General features: G+C 39.4%; 2 protein-coding genes across 3 annotated transcripts; both read right to left on the bottom strand.

Moving 5' to 3' along the window:
- Positions 1 to 82: 82 nt before the first annotated feature.
- On the bottom strand, positions 83 to 10,603 carry LOC137088916 (peroxiredoxin-6-like). Of its 2 annotated transcripts, none has more exons than XM_067452293.1 (5): positions 10,263 to 10,603; positions 8,570 to 8,726; positions 8,350 to 8,496; positions 945 to 1,091; positions 83 to 852 (listed from the first exon to the last, which is right to left on the bottom strand). In XM_067452293.1, exons 1-5 carry the CDS (start codon positions 10,472 to 10,474, stop codon positions 709 to 711), a joined length of 807 nt encoding a protein of 268 aa, XP_067308394.1. In that variant the 5' UTR covers positions 10,475 to 10,603; the 3' UTR covers positions 83 to 708. The 2 variants fall into 2 exon arrangements, with proteins under 2 accessions (XP_067308394.1, XP_067308395.1); XM_067452294.1 differs by lacking the exon at positions 10,263 to 10,603 and adding an exon at positions 9,040 to 9,716.
- Positions 10,604 to 10,820: 217 nt separating this feature from the next.
- LOC137088915 (gastrula zinc finger protein XlCGF57.1-like) lies at positions 10,821 to 18,485 on the bottom strand. The gene is made up of 3 exons (XM_067452292.1): positions 18,248 to 18,485; positions 17,327 to 17,457; positions 10,821 to 15,084 (listed from the first exon to the last, which is right to left on the bottom strand). Exons 2-3 carry the CDS (start codon positions 17,409 to 17,411, stop codon positions 14,102 to 14,104), a joined length of 1,068 nt encoding a protein of 355 aa, XP_067308393.1. The 5' UTR covers positions 17,412 to 17,457; positions 18,248 to 18,485; the 3' UTR covers positions 10,821 to 14,101.
- Positions 18,486 to 22,693: the final 4,208 nt, after the last annotated feature.

Below are 22,693 nucleotides of genomic sequence, written 5' to 3'. Positions count from 1 at the left end.
TTGTGTGTGTGTTACCTTTGGCCTGCTTAGTTGGGGACACTTCATATTTTCATTTATTAATTAACTGAGCCGGACGATGGCATCCTTGTTTTCTGCAAAGCTGCTTTATAGAGGAAATAAACTCATTAATTGATCGAATTTACAGTTATTAAACCAAACTGAATCAATACTGAACTGATTTCGAATGAATAATGACGCTTTTGTCTTTTTAGAGCTGCTTTACAGCAGAATTGAAAACATTGTCAAACATGTTTGCATCATTAAATCATTATTTAATCGATACAGTTCATCACTGCAAAGATGAATGTGAGTGAAGGCGACTTCACGTGTGGGTTGTAAAAACGATATATTTATTATATCATTTATAAATATACTTGAAATTTGCAACTGTGCTCTCAGATTGAATAAAATACTTGATGAAATAATACATATTTTCATAAAACATAACATTTAAAAGGTGAAAATACAAATTAGAATTGTAAGCGTAATTCATGTTTATGTAAAGATTTCTAGAAATTGTGTCAAAATTAAGTGTAAATGGTTAAATTATAAAATGGTTAATGGTTAATTAATGTTAAAATGTAACAATGTTTGTGAAAGAAAAACCTGAGGACGTTGCCTCTTCATTTGAGAAAGGCACTGGTGTTTTTATGAGCAGCTGCTCTCATACACAGCATCACTGAACCCATGCCACAACCGTCTGTACATTTACTCCTGATGGGGGTCTGGTTGTGGTGTGTAGCGCAGATACTTCTTTCCTGAGGGCAGGTCTTTGGTATAAACTCCGGCGGGGAAGAGCGTCACGGCCTCCTGCTCAGGTATGCTGGGCGGCACCATAACGCTGTCTCCAGGCTTCAAACAAGAGAAGTGAGTGTCACTTATTAAGCAGTGATGACAGTAACAGACATACAGACTCCAAACAGATCAGGCTTGACATTTCTCACCCGCCAGTCCACAGGTGTGGCCACACGGTTGTGTGCCGTTAACTGCAAAGAGTCAACCACACGTAGAATCTCGTCAAAGTTACGTCCTGTTGTTGCAGGATAGAGAATAGACAGCTTCAACTTCTTATCTGGACCAATCACAAATACCTGAATGAAAAATGCACACGTTAAGAAATCAATTAGTGCAGTGTGAAAGGTTGTTGGCTCTGTCCAATGCCCTAACATTTTCAGTTATGTTAAACTTTTACCTTATACAGTAAACCACCAATCAAATCAGGTTGAAATGCTGCTTAAATTTGCTGCAGGAAGTGGCATCTACAGCTTCACAGGAAGACAAGTGAGTGATCTCGGTCTATTTTCTCTGGTTTGCACAAATTGTGGTGTTGTCTGCAGTCAACAAGCTCTAACATTCAATGTTTTTCTATTGTATTTTGTTCAAACATTATAATTTGTGTGTCTTTAAAGCTGCAGTCTGTAGTTTTCTCTCTTTGTCGCAATCTCTGCTCGGAAACTGCAATTGCTGTTATATGCGGAATTATCTTTATGTGAGTTGTGCCTCAGTCGGCACAGCGTGGAGGAATCCAATGTTTTGAGGAGAATGTGCAGCTGCAGTCACCGCGCCGGTGTGGACACTGTCATTTGAAATCTCAGACTCTACTGTTAGTATGACCGACATAAGAATGCCATTTGAACAAGTAAGTAGCTAACATCCACTTTTGTTCTGACCAACTAAGGGGAAAAAGCATTGCAATAAATTGCAATGATTAATCTAATGATCGTTTATCATATCACGTCAAACCGTGCAAATGCTTTTTCAAATGAATGTTAACATCAGAATTGCCTGACTACATTTAATGTGTATTAGGGTTACCTGTAGTTCAGATTCCCTTTCTTTGCAGTCTAATTTCTAATCGTTAATGTAGAGAGTTACCTCTCATAGCTAACGTTAGCACAAAATAACCATGATGTTTCGCAAAATGAGAAAGGCACAACAAAGAAAACTCAGTATGATTTAAGCGAACAAATGCTACTGTTACCTTACATAGCCTAATTCAACAATTGAAATGTCTTACCTGTATAAAAAACCTTCAAAACACTGAGTTGTTATGTGAGAAGTGAGAGGTGGGAGAGGAACAAGGGGGGAAGACAAATTTAAATTTTTCAATTAAAACAACATCTAACTACTCCCTAAATACATATTCTAAGTATAAGTTGTTTCTTTTCACTACCTTTTTGTTTGTATGCCTGCATTTTTTTTTTTTTTTTTCCTTCCCGTTTCCTATTTTTTTCGTCGTCCCCCCACATTATTTAGCAGTTGTCTACTGTGTATTTTTTCTTCTTGTATTATGTTCAATTAATGTATGTATTTAATTATAAAAAAAAACTATCAGAGTTTACTCCACCTTTTAAAGCCCTGCCACTCCAAAGTCTGAAGACTTTTGCATTTTACAACGGATGAATCTCCAGTTGTCACTGGTTTTTGGATCCGCCATCAAATTGATAAGTTCAATTATATCAAGTGACGTGAGAAAAGACAATAAAACTCCACCTTCAACATCCTCACACGCAATATACCGATAGCCTGCTAACCGGGACACCTTCTTTATGTGTCCAGATGTCCCGCGGAAATCCACCAGTGCCACTGGAACTAAAAACATTATCACAAGCTTAACTTTGTAAATCGTGCTACTGTAAGCAGATAATTTTGAACAATGGCTGGTTATGTACTTGCTCAAATTTATTTTGGATAATTTTTAACCCAAAAAAGTAATGGACAACAGCTTTAACTACCATGTAATAACGTTTAAATTAATCATGTAATAAAATGCACTTATTTGGTTATGTCTTGGGTGGAGCCACACCTGCCTGGTCTGTAAAGCCGGGCACACACTATGCGAATTGAGTTTAACGATTTTTGCTTGTCAGACTGCGAACATGATCCTCATGTCACACTGTGGGATTTCAGATGTCATTAAATCTCAGACTGTGTGACAATCAGACACAATAATGGATGCAGGCAAGGAAACGTTCCAAAGTTTTACATCATTAACCCATACATGTTTGGTGACTTTGATCTGCATTACATGCAGGACTGTAATGGTTGTTAACAACAAAAAAAAGTGTTGATTTTAATTATGGTTTGTCTTGAAAAACAAAGAAATTTTGATGCTCATCAAAGGAGAAGTCATACTGCAGGACTGTAAGGCAAGTGCTCCAGCACTGCCAGAATTCCATCTGAGGTAAAATTGGATCGCAATGGTCATTAATCGGCTGTCTATGAACATGTCAAACTAACAAATAGATCAGATTTTAGCCTAGGATAAGAGGAATTGTTTAGGATTTTCTTACAAAATCTGGAAATTAATTGTGGTCCTTGGTTTGAAATTATATCTTTTGGCAGACCAAAATTATAGCCTAGAAATCTAGACGCACCCTAATGGCAGCAAATCTAATCTGCCGCCAATGTCGTCTAGCCACTCAATACACTTCTGAACTGGAAAAACCAAACTCTGGTCAGGCCAATCACATCGTGTATAGAGTCGTTGGGCGGGGCTTAACATTATGATGGCAGAGTTGCGCTTGTGTGCTACTAGTAAACACAGAAGCTGGTGAACAGCGGTCTTTTGAATCAGCTTTGGCCGCTACTCTGGAAGACTTGGAGTTAAGCTTATCTCTGAGAAAAGAACAAAGAACGACACTGAAGTCATTCTTAAAAAAGGAAGACGAGTTTGGCGAAAGTTTAATCTGTCAACTAGCTCTGCTTCACATTGCTCTGGTTGGTTGCAGGGCCGGACCCACCACTGAGGTCCCCGAGGTCCGGACCTCGGTAATTCTCCGAGGTGTACATAATAGAAGTTGCAAAATAAAAGCCTATTAAGGCGGCTTGTAAAAACAGGTGTTCTCACCTCGCCTGGCGTATGTTTTCAATTGTTTCCAATGGATGCGCCGCACTTTTCAATAGCGCCAACAGCTGGCAGGTTTTGTCCATTTTTACGCGTTGAGCGTCCACAGTTCAACTTTGGGTGAACATCAATGTCCAATCACAGTGGAGGAGAGGCGGGACAAATGCCACAACCACCAACCGGTGCTTCGAACAACGACTGATGTTTGATATCACAACACCGCAAGAGCGCTTAATAATCAGGGATGCAAACTAATAACATTTTCTTGGAAGCCTTCAGCTTTACAATTGTAAATTTACATTTACAACTTTGTTTTTACCGATACAGACGAAAAGGAAAAGAGTGCTTCAAACAAAGCTCAGCTTTGAAAAGAGAAAAGATACAGGGCAAGAGAAGGAGACTGGGGAAAAAAGAAAGAGAGAAGATGATGGCGATGAGACAGAAAGAGCAGGTAGCCCACTGTGCTCAGAATAGAAAAAGCATTCGCCTACAATATATTCCTAATTGCTACACATAATGTGATTCTTGTCTGTGAAATCCAGGCTAAAGTCTCATAATCTAATATTGAGATTAGGAGCATCAAATTTTGATTTCACTCATTAGTTATATTTTGACATTGATTTCTATCTTTGACATGATCTTACTCATTCATCATTAAATATATCAAGGTTATATGTTCAAATAATTTTCTTTACATAATGTAAATCACAAAAGTTAACTTTAGCTAGGTTTTCAAAGACGGAGTCACACATATGTCGTCTTTGGCTCAATTTAACAACAAAACTGATTTTCTGATTTTCTAATTTGGAGTCTAATTTTTTTGCAACATTTAACCAGATTCTCATTTATAAAAATCTGTTGTCTTCTTAAAATAATTTATACTGTACACTGCTACAGTTAGCTGATTCTTTGATTTTCTTATGTCTTAAAAAGCATATGTAAAGGAGGGAAATGTTTTTTTTTTTTTTAAACACTCCAAAATTCATATTTGGACCTCGGTATTTAGAAAATCCTGGGTACGGCCCTGGTTGGTTGTAACGCTATCCTATCGCGTGCAGAAGGAGTTTGAAAGACAACCGTTTATCCCGCCTCCCGGATTGAGCCCCGTCAATGGTGAGTTTCCAGACCAAGCATCTTGATGTGGGTCTGGCTTGTCAGGCTACCAAAATTACAGATGACATGGTTAATAGTATCTCTTTTGTTTCCATAGCAATGGGAACTCTGAAGGGCCTCATCTTGCATGATGTAGAGAATCTATTCACTATAACGAGTACACAAGTAAATCCTTTGGAGGAGGGCAGATCGGTGATTAAATCCACTCCTAGATGTGACCATGGGCTGTGTCTAAAACCTGGAAAATGCTGTCTTCGGGGACACATTTCAAGACAGGAAGGCATAAAGCCACTTCTAATGTTAACTACCTGTCTCCATTGAACTGTTACACTGCCTTGAAGTCTGTTCGTAATCAGTTTCCAAAGGTGCCTTTATGCACAAAACACAGCTATACAAGCCATTGCCTCATAAGGCAGCTAGGCAACAAGTCACCTGTCTAGGTTTTCGGACGCAGCCATAGTGTGGAATGAGCACCAGGAGAAATTAACTAGATAGTAAACCTAACAAACAAAAAAAGAACTTAAATATTCACTCACCTAAAGGATAATTAGGAACACCTGTTCAATTTCTCATTAATGCAATTATCTAATCAACCAATCACATGGCAGTTGCTTCAATACATTTAGGGGTGTGGTCCTGGTCAAGACAATCTCCTGAACTCCAAACTGAATGTCAGAATGGGAAAGTAAGGTGATTTAATAAATTTTGAGCATGGCATGGTTGTTGGTGCCATACGGGCCGGTCTGAGTATTTCACAATCTGCTCAGTTACTGGGATTTTCACGCACAACCATTTCTAGGGTTTACAAAGAATGGTGTGAAAAGGGAAAAACATCCAGTATGTGGCAGTCCTGTGGCCATAATACTAACAATAAATACTAATGTTACACTTATACACATTATATATATATATATATATATTACATTTTATTACATTTTATTATAGCTTTATGAATCCTTTTTTATCAACACTTGAATGTGGTTAAGTTTCATAAAAACATTTTAAACAAAAAGTTGAGAAAAATTGCATTTTTGTCAAAGAACAGGGCACCCCATGATGATCTCAGCTGTCGACTTCTCTAGAACCAGGAGGTTGATGTCCTGGTTGTGCAGACAGCCCATTTGCAGCTTCGCACACAATGAAAAAAGAGACATTAACTCAGGGGATTCCTGACTATGGAGTGGATCGAGAATGAGGTTTTACAGGGCATTTTGTCGAACCCTAACAATTGAGATCAAAGATGGAGACAATGATGGAGACATTGCAAGTCTATGCTTTTGGACGCCCGACACTGACTGATTGGCAGTGCAGTTTTTAATTGAGTGCTTGATTGTGGCTATGACTGAGAAAAGTTTATTTTTTTTGGTAGTCGGGCGAGGGTGTGACAACCTGTACCTAACTTTATATATATATATATATATATATATATATATATATATATATATACATATATATATATATATATATATATATTAGGGCCGGGACTCGATTAAAAAAATTAATCTAATTAATTAGAGGCTTTGTAATTAATTAATCGAAATTAATCGCATTTTAATCGCATATAAATATTTGACCTGAGAACAATGAGAAGTAATTTTTCACATGTATTTTTAGTATACCATTGAATAATGACTGAAAACATAAGCTTAATCAACAAAATATTGTTTATTTATTTCAGTCCAGCAGACCAGTGCAATGTTTGCCATTAAGTTAAGCAAAAGCATATTTGTGATATTTGAGGCTCGATGTGCTGCGGTGATACGCAGATTCCTTGTTGTATAGCTTGCACACTACCATGCTCTTGACGACGCTTCCATTCTTTCGTTTTTTAAAACAAAATTTCCCATCCACGGGGCCAAGCAAAGCGGTCTCATCAGCTTCTTCGTTCATGTTCACGCATGCCCTGCGTCTCAATCAGCTCCCTCGTTCCCTAGTCAGGGCACTGATCAAGACATAAGTCAATGGGCTGACTCCCTGATCAGTGCCCTGACTACTGAACTAGGGAGCGGATTGAGACGCACCCATGGTTTGTTAGATGCTGCGTTCCAGTTCATTTTTATTATCCCCTTCACTCGCAAACTTCCCTCCGTCTCGTTCACTCGGATGTGCGTCATGCCTACGTTGCATGAGTGCCCACTACTGGCGGAAACTTTGCAAATGGACTGAACTGGAACGCCCTAAGCCCTTGATCACTTGGAATCCATTATGGAGTTGATATATTATTTATTTTTTACCTTTACGAAATTGTTTAATGCAGCATTCTATATGTATATGGATGTGTTTGTGTTGTTTTAAATGTTTTTAAAAATAGTTATAGTTGTTTGTGGTGGGGTAAATTAAACGTGATATGTGGTGACGTCACAATCGCGTTGCATTGTGGTATATGAAGCTGTCTGAAGTGTACATATGAAGTAGACTCGCTCACTCGGTCAAAATCGAGGGAGCAAGGGTCTGTCCATACAAACTTCCCTTGTCCACTTCACGAAGTGGAACGCACTTCAAAATGGCGGCAGGGATTCCCCCAAGGGGAAGTGCTTAGGGAAGTTTGCAAGTGCGTGTCTTAAAGTGGAGTGGAACGCAGCCGTAGTTGTCGCGCTAGTTGGTGTTCCAGTATAATGGGTCCGTCGAAACTGATTCATTGAAAAACGTTCCGCGGTGCAAAAATAAATGCGGTTAATTTTTTTTTTTTTTTTGCGTAATTAATTAACGCGTTAAAGTTACGTAATTAATTAATCTTAATTAACGCGTTAAAGTCCCGGCCCTAATATATATATATATATATATATATATATATATATATCCCATTTCAATGGCAGTGCAATTTGTTTACAATACAACATGAACACAGATAGCACAATGTGCTTAACTATTTTGTTATGTAAGTACATAGTCGTCAAAAACAGGAAATATTAATTGTGACCTACTATTTGATTTGATAAATATTCAATTTTATTTTTAGCAACAAACACAAAACAAGGTTTACACTCTTTTCGGAAGTGTTATGTAGGTCACAGTAATGTTAACTTTTGTTGTTGGCCACAACATTCTCTTATTGGCCATTTTTATTAGAAATTTGGGTCACACTTTAGATTAGGGTCAAATTATAATAACTAACTATCAACTAAGATTATTTTTCTTCAATAAACTCCTAATTACTGCTTATTAATAGTTAGTAATGTAGTAGTTAAGCATAGGTATTTGGTAGGATGAAGAGATGTAGAATATGCTCATGCAGAATAAGACATTAATATGTGCTTTATAAGTACTAATAAACCAGCAATATCCTAGCAATATACATCTATTTAATAGTGGGATTTGGACCCTAAATTAAAGTGTTACCATAATTTGCCCTGTTTTTGAAGCATAATTCATATGTGCAGTGCACTTACGCATCGCGCGCTGAGCGGCATCCCGGTCTGATCCTTCTCCTCGGGGTCCAGCATGCCAAGCATCTCGACCAGATGCCTCTGATCATCCGCTATAATTGGAAAAGGGAACTCGCTTCCGGCCTCCGCGTTATTGTAAGCCAAGATGTCCTGAAATCACCCATCGAGACTCATTAGCAGCACTTCATACAGAGAGACACACTTCAGATTGAAAGAAGCGAACCTTGCTCCAGCCGTGATGGTCTTCGAGGCTGTCGACGGAGAGCGCGATCAGCTTGACGTTGCGCCTGCTGAACTCTGGACTGAGTTGAACTGCTCTGCCGAGTTCAGTGGTGCAGACAGGAGTGAAGTCTCGAGGATGAGAGAACAGGACGCCCCAGCTGATGGAGGAAACACTCAGTTCACTCATGGGGAATGACATGATGGTGATACCTCACATTACCGCCACTTAAAAGAAAATCATGCTTATTATCCAAGGGTGTTCTGTTTCTAAAACAACGGCTGAGGGATTGATGGCAAATTTGACATCTTTCTCTCTTCTGACCAATGCAATCAATTTCTCCATGTTTCCCTTTTTAAAAGTCAGAGACACTATGGTGGATTTTTCTTTTCATATTGGATCAAAGTAAAAAGCAAAACCATATTTGTTGTAGTTCCAGCACTATAGAGGTTTAATCAACGATCCAATTTTACCTCAGATGGAATTCTGGCAGTGCCAGAGCACTTGCCTCACAGCCCTGCAGTATGACTTCTCCTATGATGGCCATCAAAATTTCTTTGTTTTTCAAGACAAACCATAATTAAACCTGGAAATGTGAAGCGGGGCATTTTCATTTTATGAAGACAGCTCAATAAATGATTAACCAACATTGATTATTAAAAAATTCTCTGGTTGTCAGAGAGATAAACCACAGACCACTGAGCATTTGTGATTCAGTTTCTCTGATCTAATAACTAGAGTAGCTGTTTATTGCATCATTTACACAAGTAACTGCTTTGTTCACAGTGAAGAGTCACCACCACTGCTTTAGCATTCAGCATAACAGGGTCTGATATATTACCAAACACACAACTAAGTCCCAAACCCTTACCCTAACCTAATTTTAACATCAAGTCTAAAAGCAAGCCGTGACCCTCAAACATTCAGTCATATTCTGATGAGGACAGGGTTGAAAAACAGAGAGATATACAAGCAGCAGCATAGGCAAATCAGCAGTTGAGGTTATAAAAGGCAAAGTATTGGGGCAGGCTGCAAACAAACGGGTTCTAGGTAAACAGAGCCAGGTCAAAAAGACAGGCAGCAAGATTTGTTAACAGTCCAAGGGTCAGAACACAGGCAAAACAATGGTGGCAAATGGCTCAGAAATGTTGGCTGTGGCAACTGTGTCATTATCAGTCCAGGCATGTGGTTCTGGGAAATGTATTCCAATTGTACTAATACTCAGAAGAGCAAGCTGAACTCTGTTATGAAAGCTATCTCTGGGAATCCTCCGTTTGCCACCAAAGTGTTTATGAGTTCAGAGTGTTTTTGTTGACTCTGCTCTTTATGTGTGTCAAGCCCTCTCAGCGTTTTGATGCACCCAAAGAGGTGGTAACAGTGGCGTCACTGACTGCCTGACCTACAAACAAAATCACCACAGAGGAATAGACAACGGCTTTGACTATGTATGGTTTTATCAAAGCTAACTTAATACATGTTGTCCATTGTGAGGACACTACGAGAGAAATGTGTCATAAGCCACACAACTTACTGAATGATAAAAAGAACATAGGATGAGAGAAAAGAGGGAGCATTGTAAGATGCAACCTCAGGATGTGGCTGAGAAATAAAACTGTTGTACTGTAATCTATTATGAACAACACATATAACAAACAACAGACTCAAATATCGCAAGTTAATCGATCTAATCACTTACGAATCCCCGAGATAATCATGCAGTTTCAATCTGCCAAAAGTAGAATCAGCTTCAAAATTGGGAACAATGTCTCCTAACAGCATCCCCGGCATCTTGCAGCATCTCTCTTTCTCTCCTCTCTCTTTCTCTCCCTCCCTCTGTCTGTCTGATGCATGTTGGAAGTGTGGTTTGGTGTGTGGGAGGGTGTAAGAGAGAACTTGATTTGCAAGCATTTTTTTTCTCTTTACAGCAGAGGTGGACAAAGTACACCACTCTATTACTTGAGTAAAAGTAAAAGTACTACTGGTCAAATATTGCTCCGTTACAAGTGAAAGTTGTAAAAACAGATTTTTACTCAAGTAAAAGTACAGAAGTATTTGTTTTCAAAAGTACTTAAGTATAAAAGTAAATTTTCTTTTTTATGCCAATGCATTATTTTATTATTGTTGTATAAATGCACAGTCATCAGGGTTTAAGCCAGTCAGTGATGCTCCATCTGACAAACTAGCATACGACTAACTTAAACTTATTTAAATACTTGTATATAAGTTACAAAGCTCTTTACAAAGCTGCTGTCACTTTAACGCTGAATGCACAGATCCAATACACTAATACACATCTGATAATCTCCCATTTTTACTATACTCTTTCTCCCAGACGTTTATATTTTTAATATTTTATAAGACATGCATCAAGTGTATGCAAACTAAACTAATCTCGATTTTTTTTTTAAACTGAAACATAAGTTTAAAGTATGGCTATGGGAGCACACACTTGTGCCTAAGAACCGTCTTCTTCCATTTGGCTATGAACAAGATCAGTGTTCAAAAAAAGTTGGGGAAATGTATATGACCCTATAAGAGTGATTCCTGACAGACAAAAAACCTTTTAAAGAAGGAAAATATCATCCTCCGACTTTCAGAGCTGCTATAGAAACGACTTTCGACCTTGATAGAAATGTAGAGAAGTAAAAGGTACGATATTTGTCTTTCAAATGTAGTGAAGTAAAAATCATACGTTTTCAGAAAAAAATAATACTCCAGTAAAGTACAGATACTCAAAAAGTGTACTTAAGTACAGTACTCAAGTAAATGTATTTAGTTAATGTCCACCTCTGCTTTACAGATATGGTGATTTATTTGTGTTTCTCGAGTACATTTCAGGTTAGGACTCACTTCTCAGTCACCTTTTCATAACTCTTCACACAGTGATCACAGCATCAGTCTATGTGAGCTAAACTGTGGCTCATTATCATTGCTTTGACACGTGTCAAATATGTGAACGTTTTTCTCACTTTGACACAAACACCACCAGAACTAAACTTACAAGTATATTTAAAGAGGCCATATTTTGCCCTTTTACAAAGTCTTGATGTTGTTTTGGGCTCTATTTGAATAGGTTTTCCTGCTTGAATGTTGGTTATTTCCCATTTTCTCCATTAGTGCAGCTCGTCTCTTCTCAGTCTGTCAGTAACGCTCTGGGTGTTTCCGGAAAGCATTGGCAGCAAGTTCCGTTATCATTGTTCAACGAGTCAGTGTTTCCCGAAACCATTCCAACGAACATTCGCAAACAGCATTGCACATTTGTGTGGGTAAGACGACAACTCGACCTTGTTTCTTGTTTGCACTATATGTGGACTTAAAATAAGCACGGTGACATTCAGCACAATCTTTATCTTTGATTTTGAATATATACAAATGTAATTTACATATTTTAGTTAAGATATTTTAAGTCCCCCTGTAGTTTTATCCCTTAAAACTCATCTTATTTGTTCACCAAAATGACATTTAAACATTTTCTTCCAGTGAAAAAAAATTCTTAATGCCTTAAAATATTATGAATTCTACACCCTTACTTCAGTTAGTATAAAATGAATAATGAATATGCAAATTAGCCCCAGCTCCATCATCCCCGGCAGATCTTTCATCCTCATCCAGAACGCCTGGCGCTAATGGGCCTGACCAGTGAGTGGTTCAATTTTAACACAACCGGTCTGTCTGGCAGTGTTACCAGGACCATAAAAAAGCTAGGGCTTCGCCTACTAGGTCTCTTTCTGAGTGCAAGTTGGGCGTGTTTGAACGCTGGTGCATGGCTAAACAAGAATTTCTCTTTTAGTGTTTAGTGGCAGTCGATCTGCCATTTTTGCAGGATTTGATAGACCAAGGGAAAGCGTTTTAACCATTAAAGTGTTTCTGGCTGCTATATCTGCTTGTCACATAGGTTTTGATAACGAAACTGTTGGGCAACATCCTTTAGTATGCAGGTGCATGAAGGGTAAGCGCCACGCTTTGCCACTTTCAAAACCGATTTCCCCTTATGGTACGTGGAATTAGTACTTGATGCAATTTCAATGTCCCCATCTGAACCGTTGGACAAGATTGAATTCAAAATATTGTCGTTTAAGACAGTGCTGCGGTTAGCACGTAAACGAGATCCATGCCCTTTTGGTGCATTCAGCGTGTGTGCAGTTCATGCCTGGGATGCAGGGGTAATTCTGAAACCTAATCCTGCATTTGTGGCCAAAATAATTGATTATATCATCCCTCTTGAATTGAGAGCTTTTTCCCCAGCACATTTTATTACCACAGAACTGAGATACAGCTCAATCTGTTTTCTGTGCTCGTTAAATGGCTTTATACAATGTTTAGCTCTCATTTATGGCCATTTTATAATGTACAATCTAAGCGCAACAGTCTTAGACTGACAAGCCAGACCCACATCAAGATGTTTGGTCTGGAAACTCACCATAGACAGGGCTCAATCCGAGGGGAGGATAAACGTTTGTTTTTCAAACTCCCTCTGCACGTGATAGGATATCGCTACAACCAACCAGAGCAACAAAGGTGAAATGGAGCTCGTTGATAGATTAAACATTTGCTGTATCCAGTCGGCAAAACTCAGAACACATCTTCCCTTTTTAAGAATGACTTCAGTGCCGTTCTTTGTTCTTTTCTCAGAGAAAAGCTTAACTCCAAGTCTTCCAGAGTCGCAGTCAAAGCTGATTCGAATGACAACATCCAGCTTCTGTGTTGACTAGAAGCACGCAAGCACAACTCTGGCGTCATTATATTAAGCCCCGCCCACCGACTCTATACACGATGTGATTGGTGCGACCAGAGTTTGGCGTTTACAGCTCAGATGGGTATTGAGAGTTGCTAGACGACACTCACGGGCAGATTAGATTTGCTGCCACTAGGGTGCGTCTAGATTTCTAGGCTACAACAGTCTACACCCAGGCTATTCAAATCTTACCCTGGAGGGCCAATGCAGTGCAGAGTTTAGCTCCAACCTTAATCAAGCACACCTGAACATGCTAATTAATGTCTCCAGGATCATTAGAAAATCCCAGGTGGGTGTGTTTGAACAGGGTTCAAATTTGGTAAGATTTGAATAGCCCTGGTCTATATCATATAGGTCCAAATCGGAATTGTGCATCAAGACCTGCAGTGTAAATGCAGCCATAGAGCCACCAAACTAACATTTGAGATGCTGCGATGGCATTGGTCTGCTGGTTAGTACAATTATCCAATCGCAGCCTCTGCTCAGGGAAAGTCACGTGATGTTTTGTGAAGGATTTTAAGTGTTCCCATTGTAGTTTATGCACATATCTTGTTACTGGATAAAACAACTATGTCCCTCAATTGAGCGCATATGTTTATGCAATTTTTTTAAATGTATGCACATCTTGGCATTTCCATCCAGTGTTTTTTTATGCAATATCCCAAAATTTGCATATAAATAAGTGGATGGAAACTAATGGCACTACACACAGTTAACATGTTTAATGTATCTGTCCACATAGATATAGAAGCAAATGACACTTCAGTTCATTGGAATTTCCCACTCTTGACTTCTGCTCACTATGACAACTTTTGGCGACATTTTCTTCGATGAGTCAACAGAGCACTGGATGTGACGAAACTCCTTCCACATGGTGGACAACGATGCGGCTTCTCTCCGGTATGAACTCTCTCGTGTATTTTCAGGTTCCCTGACTGACTGAAGCTCTTGGTACAATGTGAGCACTTGTAGGGTTTCTCTCCAGTATGGACCTTGCAATGCTCTTTCAGATATTTGGCTCTAGAGAAGCTATTCCCGCACACCGAGCAGACGTGAGCTTTCTCGCCGCTGTGTATTTTCTGGTGCTCTTTCAGGTAACCCAGCTGCGAGAACATCTTTCCACAGAAAGAGCATAAGAAAAGCTTCTGGTGGATCTTCTGGTGGATCTTCAGGTGCTTGGCTGAAATGAAACTCTTCCCGCACTGGCCGCAGCCGAACGGTCTCTCTCCCGAGTGCGAGTGCTGGTGGTTTTTGAGGACGGTGGCCTGAGTGAAGCTCTTCCCACAATCGTGGCACGTGAATGGCCGCTCTCCGGAGTGAACACGCATGTGGTTCTTAAAGTGTCCTTTGCGTATGAAGCTCTTGGCGCACAGCAGGCAGGTGAAGGGCTTCTCTCCGGTGTGGATTCGGATGTGATTCTCCAGGCTCTCTTTGCGTGTGAAGCTCTTCCCACAGTGAGGGCAGCTGAAAGGCTTCTCTCCGCTGTGTGTTTGCATGTGTCTCTTCAGATCTGCGTTTTTGAAGAATCTGCTTCCGCACTGCAGACAGGAAAAATCTCGCTCTCCGCTGTGAATTTTGATGTGGCTTTTAAGGTTCACTTTGAGTGTGAAACACTTCCCACACTGAGAGCAGATGAAGGGTGTTTTTTTGGCTCCTGCTGTTTTTTTGGAGAAATCGCTTTTGGTCTGTGAGCGACTCAATGATGTTTCTCCCGTTATGACCTTCTGATGATCCTCCTCCACTTCGTTCAGTTCTTCACTCTCCCCTTTCACTTCCGTCAGGTCTAAAGTCAATTCAGACAAATGAGAAACTTGGGTGACCCAGTTTCATGGCAGAAAGCAATAGGTCAAACATTAGGGCTCCAGATAAACACATGAACTGACACTAGTGAAAACTACAATAGTCATATTATTATTATTGTTCATCTTTGCGACTTGACATGACTTGCGTCTCAAGTGTGTGTTCAGATCATCTCAACATCTGTGTAATGCGATACATCATTTCTGGGCTCATTTTATCATGATTATCCACTTAAAATAATATGCTGTTTGTTATTGCATCGAATGCAACATGGTGCAAAGATGTTCAAGTAATTCTTAAAGGGTTACTTCAATGATTACCATTAAAGGTGCCCTAGAATGATTTGAAACAATATGTTAAATTGTTCTCTGATATCTACATAGAGGGTATGTGGCTTATTTGAGGGAAAAAATTGTCCATAGTTTTACAGGTCCATTTAAAACCCTATAAATCGTCCCTAGGATGTAATGCTCTGTTTTTGCCTTATTTGGAAGAGTCATGAATATTAATGTTGAGCTCTGCTCTAATTGGCTTATTTCAGCAGTTCAGTGAAGTGCCTCGTGAGTCATGACCGTCCTGATAGAACACAGACCGACTACATTAAACTTTAAGCAAAACATCTCAAATGGAGATTGATAAAATGCAGCTTACTTGTTTATTGGTGTTTTCAGATCATCCGCACGCGAGAAAGAGCTTGCGTTCGTGCGGTTGCCAGATTTCAGTAATTAAATCCCCCAAACAGAGCTTTTCTGTGAAAAAAAAAACCTGTATGCACTCTGGTTTTGCCTAAACATGTCCAATCTGGCAACCATACGCACGCAAGCTCTCTCTCGCGCACGGATCGACGATCTGAAAACACCAATAAACAAGTAAGCTGCATTTTATCAATCTCCATTTGAGATGTTTTGCTTAAAGTGTCATTCAGCCTACATTTTAGACTTGTCTTTTTTCGTCAACGATATCGCATGTTTATATAACGTTAGTCACAACGCAGGCTAACGTTACGTGACTGTGATGTAGCCTAATCTGAAATAAAAATAGGCAAAAACATCATAGGAAACACAATACTTCAGTTCTCAAAAATATAAATATATAACTTTATATATATAAACTTTAAATATATAATTTTTTACAAAATGAGCCTTGTCAAATGACTATCGTTTTAAATTATATGGTGGAAAAGGTGATGTTTGCTAGAAGGATCGAGTGAATGATCTAAGCAAAGTATCTACGGTTTTATTTTGTAATACAAAATAATATTACCGTTTGTCATTAGACACACTACTTGGTGTTATCTATTGTTACTGTACTAGCATCTCGCATTATCTAGGCAATGCTGTCTCTCTAAGAAACTTTCAATTTTATCAGAAATTGTTTAAACAGTCAATAAGTGGATAAAATCGCTACTTACTGCTTGCAGGAATACAGCTGTAATTGACTTTCTTCAGTTTAAGACGCTGAGCGAAGCTTGCTTGAAATGGGCCAAACAAACGAACAATCTTGAATTAAATTGTTGTGGTATCGGATTATAAACATCAACCATCACTGTTGACATTTTTTATCTGTGGGAAGGATAATTAAAGTCCTCAGGTCTCCTGAACAGCTGGGAACATGAAGTGTGTCCATGCGAGCAGCTTGTACCTGATGATTCGCTCCATTTCCGCCTGACAATGTACATGTTTGGACAGATGCAAATGTTGGGGGCGTGCATATAAATGATCCTCAACGCTTGCGTCACAGTTGGCGTTAGGTTGAGAAGCACTTTTTTTCCGGTGTAGTTTTGGATTCACAAGATTTACATAAGAAGTAGGAGGCAATGATATTTGAGACTCACATTATGTGATGTCCATGTACTGAACTCTTATTATTTCACCATGGCAAGGGTAATTCAATTTTTCATTCTAGGGCACCTTTAAGCTTTGTATCAGTTGAAACCCGGTAGTATATTCAAATGACCGTGTGGGTCTTGCCGCAGTGAGCAAGTGATAACCAGTAGCTGTGACTTTGGGAGCGGCCTCATTAGCAGCGAAGCAAGTGCATTAGGGGAGTTGTTGTCTTTCATCCACATGAGCCCAGAATAAATTAGCATTTATAAATAATTTCACATTTCTACTACATAAATGACCAATTTAAATATCCTTCATCTGAGGGTTTGTTACACACAAACGCTCGCTAGAGATTGAGAGTTAAACAAATTTTATTAATGAAGAGTGAAGAAGGATCACCTCTCTGTTCCTCCGTTTCTTCATCTTTCATTCTGCATGTTTCTGCATCACTCGTGTCTTCACTCTCCTCTTTAATAAACTCCATCTTTACAACAGTGTCACTCCATCTGCTGATTCTCTACACCTGGAAACTGTGGCAGCAGAAAGTCATTATTAGTATTTAGTAATTCACATGTGTGAATTATAAATATTAAAAAGGTGTTTGACTTGAGAGGATATGAACCATAAACTCACAGCCTGTGTGAAATAACACTGAACCTTTTTTTCTGACGGTGTTTCTGTGAAGACCTTTAGAAAGGTGTTTAACCTCTCATAAATACATTTACTGATGCCACTGTTTCTATTATAACATGACATTACATATTCAGTATTGTCATTTTTGTAATGATTATGCAAAATTCTGCTCTTCCAATTGCTTCATTTTATACATCAATATCATATAAAAAATATTACTGTATAAAAAAAAAAAAAATACTGTATAACTAATAAAATGTTTCTCTCTTTTGATTTTCAGTAGGCTGTCAGTTACACATTCGTCATTGAAATTAATAACAACAACAAAAACATATGAAATGTAGCCTACAGTAGGCTACAAATACAGTGACTGAATGAATTTTAAATAATTAAATCGTTTGAAACCTTATTTCTAACCTCAGTATTGTTTGTTTGTTCTGTCTCGTGTTTATTGACTTCTTTATTTATGCTGGGGGGGGGAAAACATTTCAGATGCCAGACAGCTCGTTTCAGTATTTGTCACTTATTTCTTCATCTATAAGGCTATCTATATTCAGCACATAAACGCCATAAACATATATTTTATCTTAGAAAACATGATGGACTCACTGGCTTTACCAGAGCTGGCATAACTACTACTAGATTATTCATACTGTGTAAACTCCTGTAGATCATGAATACAGTTACCGTTACTCCAGCTTTCCTCTTGCCGTCTGAGCTGCTGTATCTGCTCACGAGCCCATTTCATTTCAATGGCCGTTGCTCCGCTGGCGCGTGACACCCTGAAGTGCAGGATCTGCTCATATGCACTTCTTCTTCTTTTTCTTTAACCTTTTACGGCAGCTTGCATCCTATTTGTTGCATTACTGCCCCCTACAGCAATACATTCCCTTTACACTATATTCTCTTGTCCAATCCGGTTACTTTTAAAACACCCTGCTCTGCTAATTCTAAAATACTTTTCATTTCTCTCCACTCGCCCTAAACTCTATAAAGGGGTCATCATTTCTTGTCTTTCTTGATTAAACTTTCCACAAAATATTAAAACATGCTCGGCATGCTTGACTCATACTCCTAAGAATGGCTGGACATTGCCTATTTTCCCATAATACGAAGAGTAGTTAATTAATGCCCCATTTTTTATTCTGCTTAAAATGGCTTGTTCTTTCCTACGCATACCATTTTCTCTTAATTCACACACTCTGTTTTGTATAAAATATAAATACCTCCCTTTTGTTTCATTATGCCACTGCTGCTGACATTTGTCCATTATTTCAACCTACTCTTTCCCTTTGATTTAGATAACTTAATATTGATATTGGTAGCTACATCATTATAATATTAGATCTCTTCAAATGTTTATTTCTCTCCACATTGTAAGATCATTTGATTCATTCATGCATTTTCAAAGGTTAGTGTTTTATATAATAATAATAATTATTATTATTATTATTATTTAAATTTATATACAGTCCCTGACAAAAGTCTTGTCGCTTATCTATTTTCTAGAAATACCTGATATTAACCTGACTTTTAATTAATTAATTGGTGTTAGAAATAGCTCATATGAAAAGCTAAAACCCTCCCAAATGATGTTTAATGCACTGAAATAAATAATTTTCACAGAAAAAATATTTATCATTTAATCAAGACAGAAAGGTCAAATTTTGGCAAGACAAAAGTTTTGTCGCCTATACAGAAATTGAACAAATTTACTGCAAATACAAAAATATGTCAGCAAATTAAGTTGTGGTGCTGTGAGATCCAAATGTAATATCTTGTATGACTTCCATGAGCTTGAAGGACTGCATCCATGCGGTTTGGCAAGGATTCATACAATTTATTGATGAAGTCATCAGGAATAGCTTAGAAAGCAGTCTTGCATGCCTCCCAGAGTTCATCAATATTCTTTGGTTTCGTCTTCCATGCATCCTCTTTCATCCTACCCCACATATGCTCAATGATGTTCATGTCTGGTGACTGGGCTGGCCAATCCTGGAGCATCTAAATCTTCTTCGCCTTGAGGAACTTTGATGTGGAGATGGAACTATGCGATGGAGCACCGTCCTGCTGCAGAATTTGGCCTCTTTTATGGTTGGGAATATAAGAGGTAGCTAAGATTTCTTGGTATTTTAGACTATTGATGTTGCCTTCCACCCTGCAGATCTCTCGCACACCCCCTTACTGGATGTAACCCCAGACCATGATTTTTCCAGTTCTGGTTGACACAGGGACTTCAGGTGACCAGGTCTCGTGGAGCTCTGCTGCAGTGGAAAATGGGCTGGCCTTGGATTTTCGAGCCAACAAACGGTCCTCTCGAGCAGTTGTCTTGCAGGGTCTGCCTGGCCTGGGCTTGTCACAAACGTCTCCAGTCTCTTCAAATCTTTTTTTTATCCTCTGTAGTTGACGCTGAGACACATTGAAGGTGTCTGCCACATCAGCAGTGGATCTGGTCTTCAGCCTCTTGATAATCAAAACTTTAGTCTCAGGGTGAATCTTAGGCATGTTTGCAGAGGTCTAGTTGCAGTTGATGTGAAGGTCTAGCGTACTGGGGTTCTTTTATACACACTTGAGACCTAATTGATCCATTATTAGTCACAGGTGAAGCTCATATGACAAGGTGACAACACTTATGTCTTTGCAAAAATTGACTCAATGGGCCTTACCAAGCTGTGAATATTAGAATACTTTTTGAAAGTTTAGTTTTTTCACTGAAACATTATCACAAAAGCTGGTGGGATTAAAATGAGCCATTTCTTGTAAAAGAATCTTGATTAGAAATATATTTCAGCGGCACTTTAGGTCAATTTGTACACAAGCGACAAGACTTTTGTCAGGGATTGTAGAGCTTTTCTGGGTACTCAAAGCGCTTTACATAGAAGGGGGAAATCTCTTCAACCATTACCAATGCACAGCATCCACCTGGATGATGCGACGGCAGCCATATTGCGCCAGAATGCCCACCACACACCATTTGATTGGTGAAGAGTGATTAAGCCAATCGTGAGAGGGGGATGATTAGGAGGCCATGATGGACAGAGGCCAATGGGCAAATTTGGCCAGGATGCCGGGGTTGTTATTGAGATTTTATTGACCACAGAGAGTCAGGACCTTGCTTTATCGTCTCCTCCGAAGGATGGTGCTCTTTGACAGTATAGTGTCCCCATCACTATACTGGGGTGTTAGAACCCACACAGACCACAGAGTAAGAACCCCCTGCTGGCCTCACTAACACCTCTACCAGCAGCTTCTAGTTTTCCCAGTTGGTCTCCCATCCAGGTACTGACCTGGCTCAGCCATGCTGAGCTTCAGTGGGAAACCAGTCTTGGGCTACAGGGTGATATGGCTGCTGGTTGACATATCTGCCGATGTTGGGCTGAAGTCTCTGTCCAGTCTCTCTCAATGCCAACCCATAGGTACCAGGGTTGCCCGAATCGCATATGATAAATTTGGTCCCTGTCTTCTTTGGCCACATCCTACTCCAGGTCTACCTCTTCATACCCCCCTCTTCCCCTTTCTTCTCCTCTCTACCCCCTTCCCCTCTCACCCCTCTTCCCCTCTCATCCCCATTTCCCCTGTCTCCCCTTCTCTTCTCCTCTCTACCCCTCTCTTCTCCTCTCTACCCCTCTCTTCACATCTCTACCTATCTCTCCTCTTTCCAACCCTCTCTTCACCTCTCTACCCCTCTCTAACCATCTCTTCCCCCCTCTACCCCTTCCCCTGTCTTCCCATCTCTTCCTCTCTGCCCTCTTCCTCCACGGGCTCCCCCTCTCATCCTCTATTTTCCTCTTACTGCGACTTTGCTTTCCATTTTTGTTGAAGACATGGTGAACTTACCTTTTGCCTTTTTATATTGCTTAAACCTGATTGGTGTGTCTAGAATGAAGCACCAGTGTGTGCACACACCTGGTGGCTGTGTTTAACCAATTGGTTCATGGGTGTGTTCATTTGAAAGCCTTTGCTTTGGAGTTGCAAGGAACATCATGATGCATTTCTGTGTCAAATGCATGCAAGTGTGTTTAGTGCTCTGCAAATCACAGTGTGTAATGTTTTGCAGAAAGTGTAAAGCTGACAATATGCTTCCAATTGTGCAAATCTAGGCCAGTGTTTTGCTCCTTGAGTGTAAGGTTTTGCTAATTGTGGGAAAGTTTTAATTTTAGTGTGTAAGCAATTGAAAAAAAAGCTGTAAAAAGATGAAGTCACACAGGCACTTTTATAGAGCTGTCGCACACAGGGGGAGCAGTCGCTGCACAGTGTTCAAGACAGTTTTGATAAGTCTGCACCGTGCACAATGCTCTTTTAGATGAACTGCAATGAATGCAAAGGAAAGCTCTTTTAGTAGTGACCACCATGCTGAAGTGTCGTCACATCAACACTCTCTGAAGAGCTTCTTTCTGGTTCATTATACACACTTGAACGATTATTGCAGAGCAACAGTGATTCCATCCATTGTTGGAATCAATTTGGCTTCCAGCAGTATACCATTCATGGCATTTTTCCTGACAGATGAAGCAGCAGTTTCTGTTCCACCACCATTCATTCTTTGTTATTTTTTTCACTCTAAACTCAAAGCTTTCACATTTCTGAATCTTGTCTATGTGCTCCTTGATGGCAACTTGAATCTCAGTCAGTTCTTCAGATTTAACTCCTCAAAGATTTACTCCTTCAGAATAGAGAGACAGGCTTCAAGTTGTCTTCGCTTATAGAGAACATCTAATGTCATCTGAACACTTTTTTCTGTTCATTTCTTCCATGAGTGAGACGAACCGATTCATTCTTCTCTCTATACCATTTCCCAGGCTAATATGTCAAATGTTCATACCGTTTGTCTCTTCTTTCTTTCTGCCAGTTGTTGAATAAGAAGTGAACTGCTTGTCCTCTATCATCTCTCCTGCTGTGGATCAGCACACATTATTAATGGCATTTAAAGCATCTGTTGGAGGTCTTCCATCTGAATTTGTGAGTAGAAACACTATGTTGTTCTCTATATCTTCACTGTAAAAAATTATTTAGAAAAAAAGTTACCTGGTTGCCTTTAAATTTTGAGTTCATTGAAATTAAAAAAGCGCGTTTCCATGAATGCCTGAGCCAAGCTGAGCTGTGAGTGTGACCCCATCCCCCAAGTTGAAAACA

This window comes from Pseudorasbora parva, chromosome 9 (assembly GCF_024679245.1).
Source record: "Pseudorasbora parva isolate DD20220531a chromosome 9, ASM2467924v1, whole genome shotgun sequence".
In the NCBI taxonomy this organism is placed as follows: domain Eukaryota; kingdom Metazoa; phylum Chordata; class Actinopteri; order Cypriniformes; family Gobionidae; genus Pseudorasbora; species Pseudorasbora parva.
The sequence above is the reverse complement of the archived record's forward strand: the minus strand, read 5'-3'. Positions and strand labels throughout refer to the sequence as shown.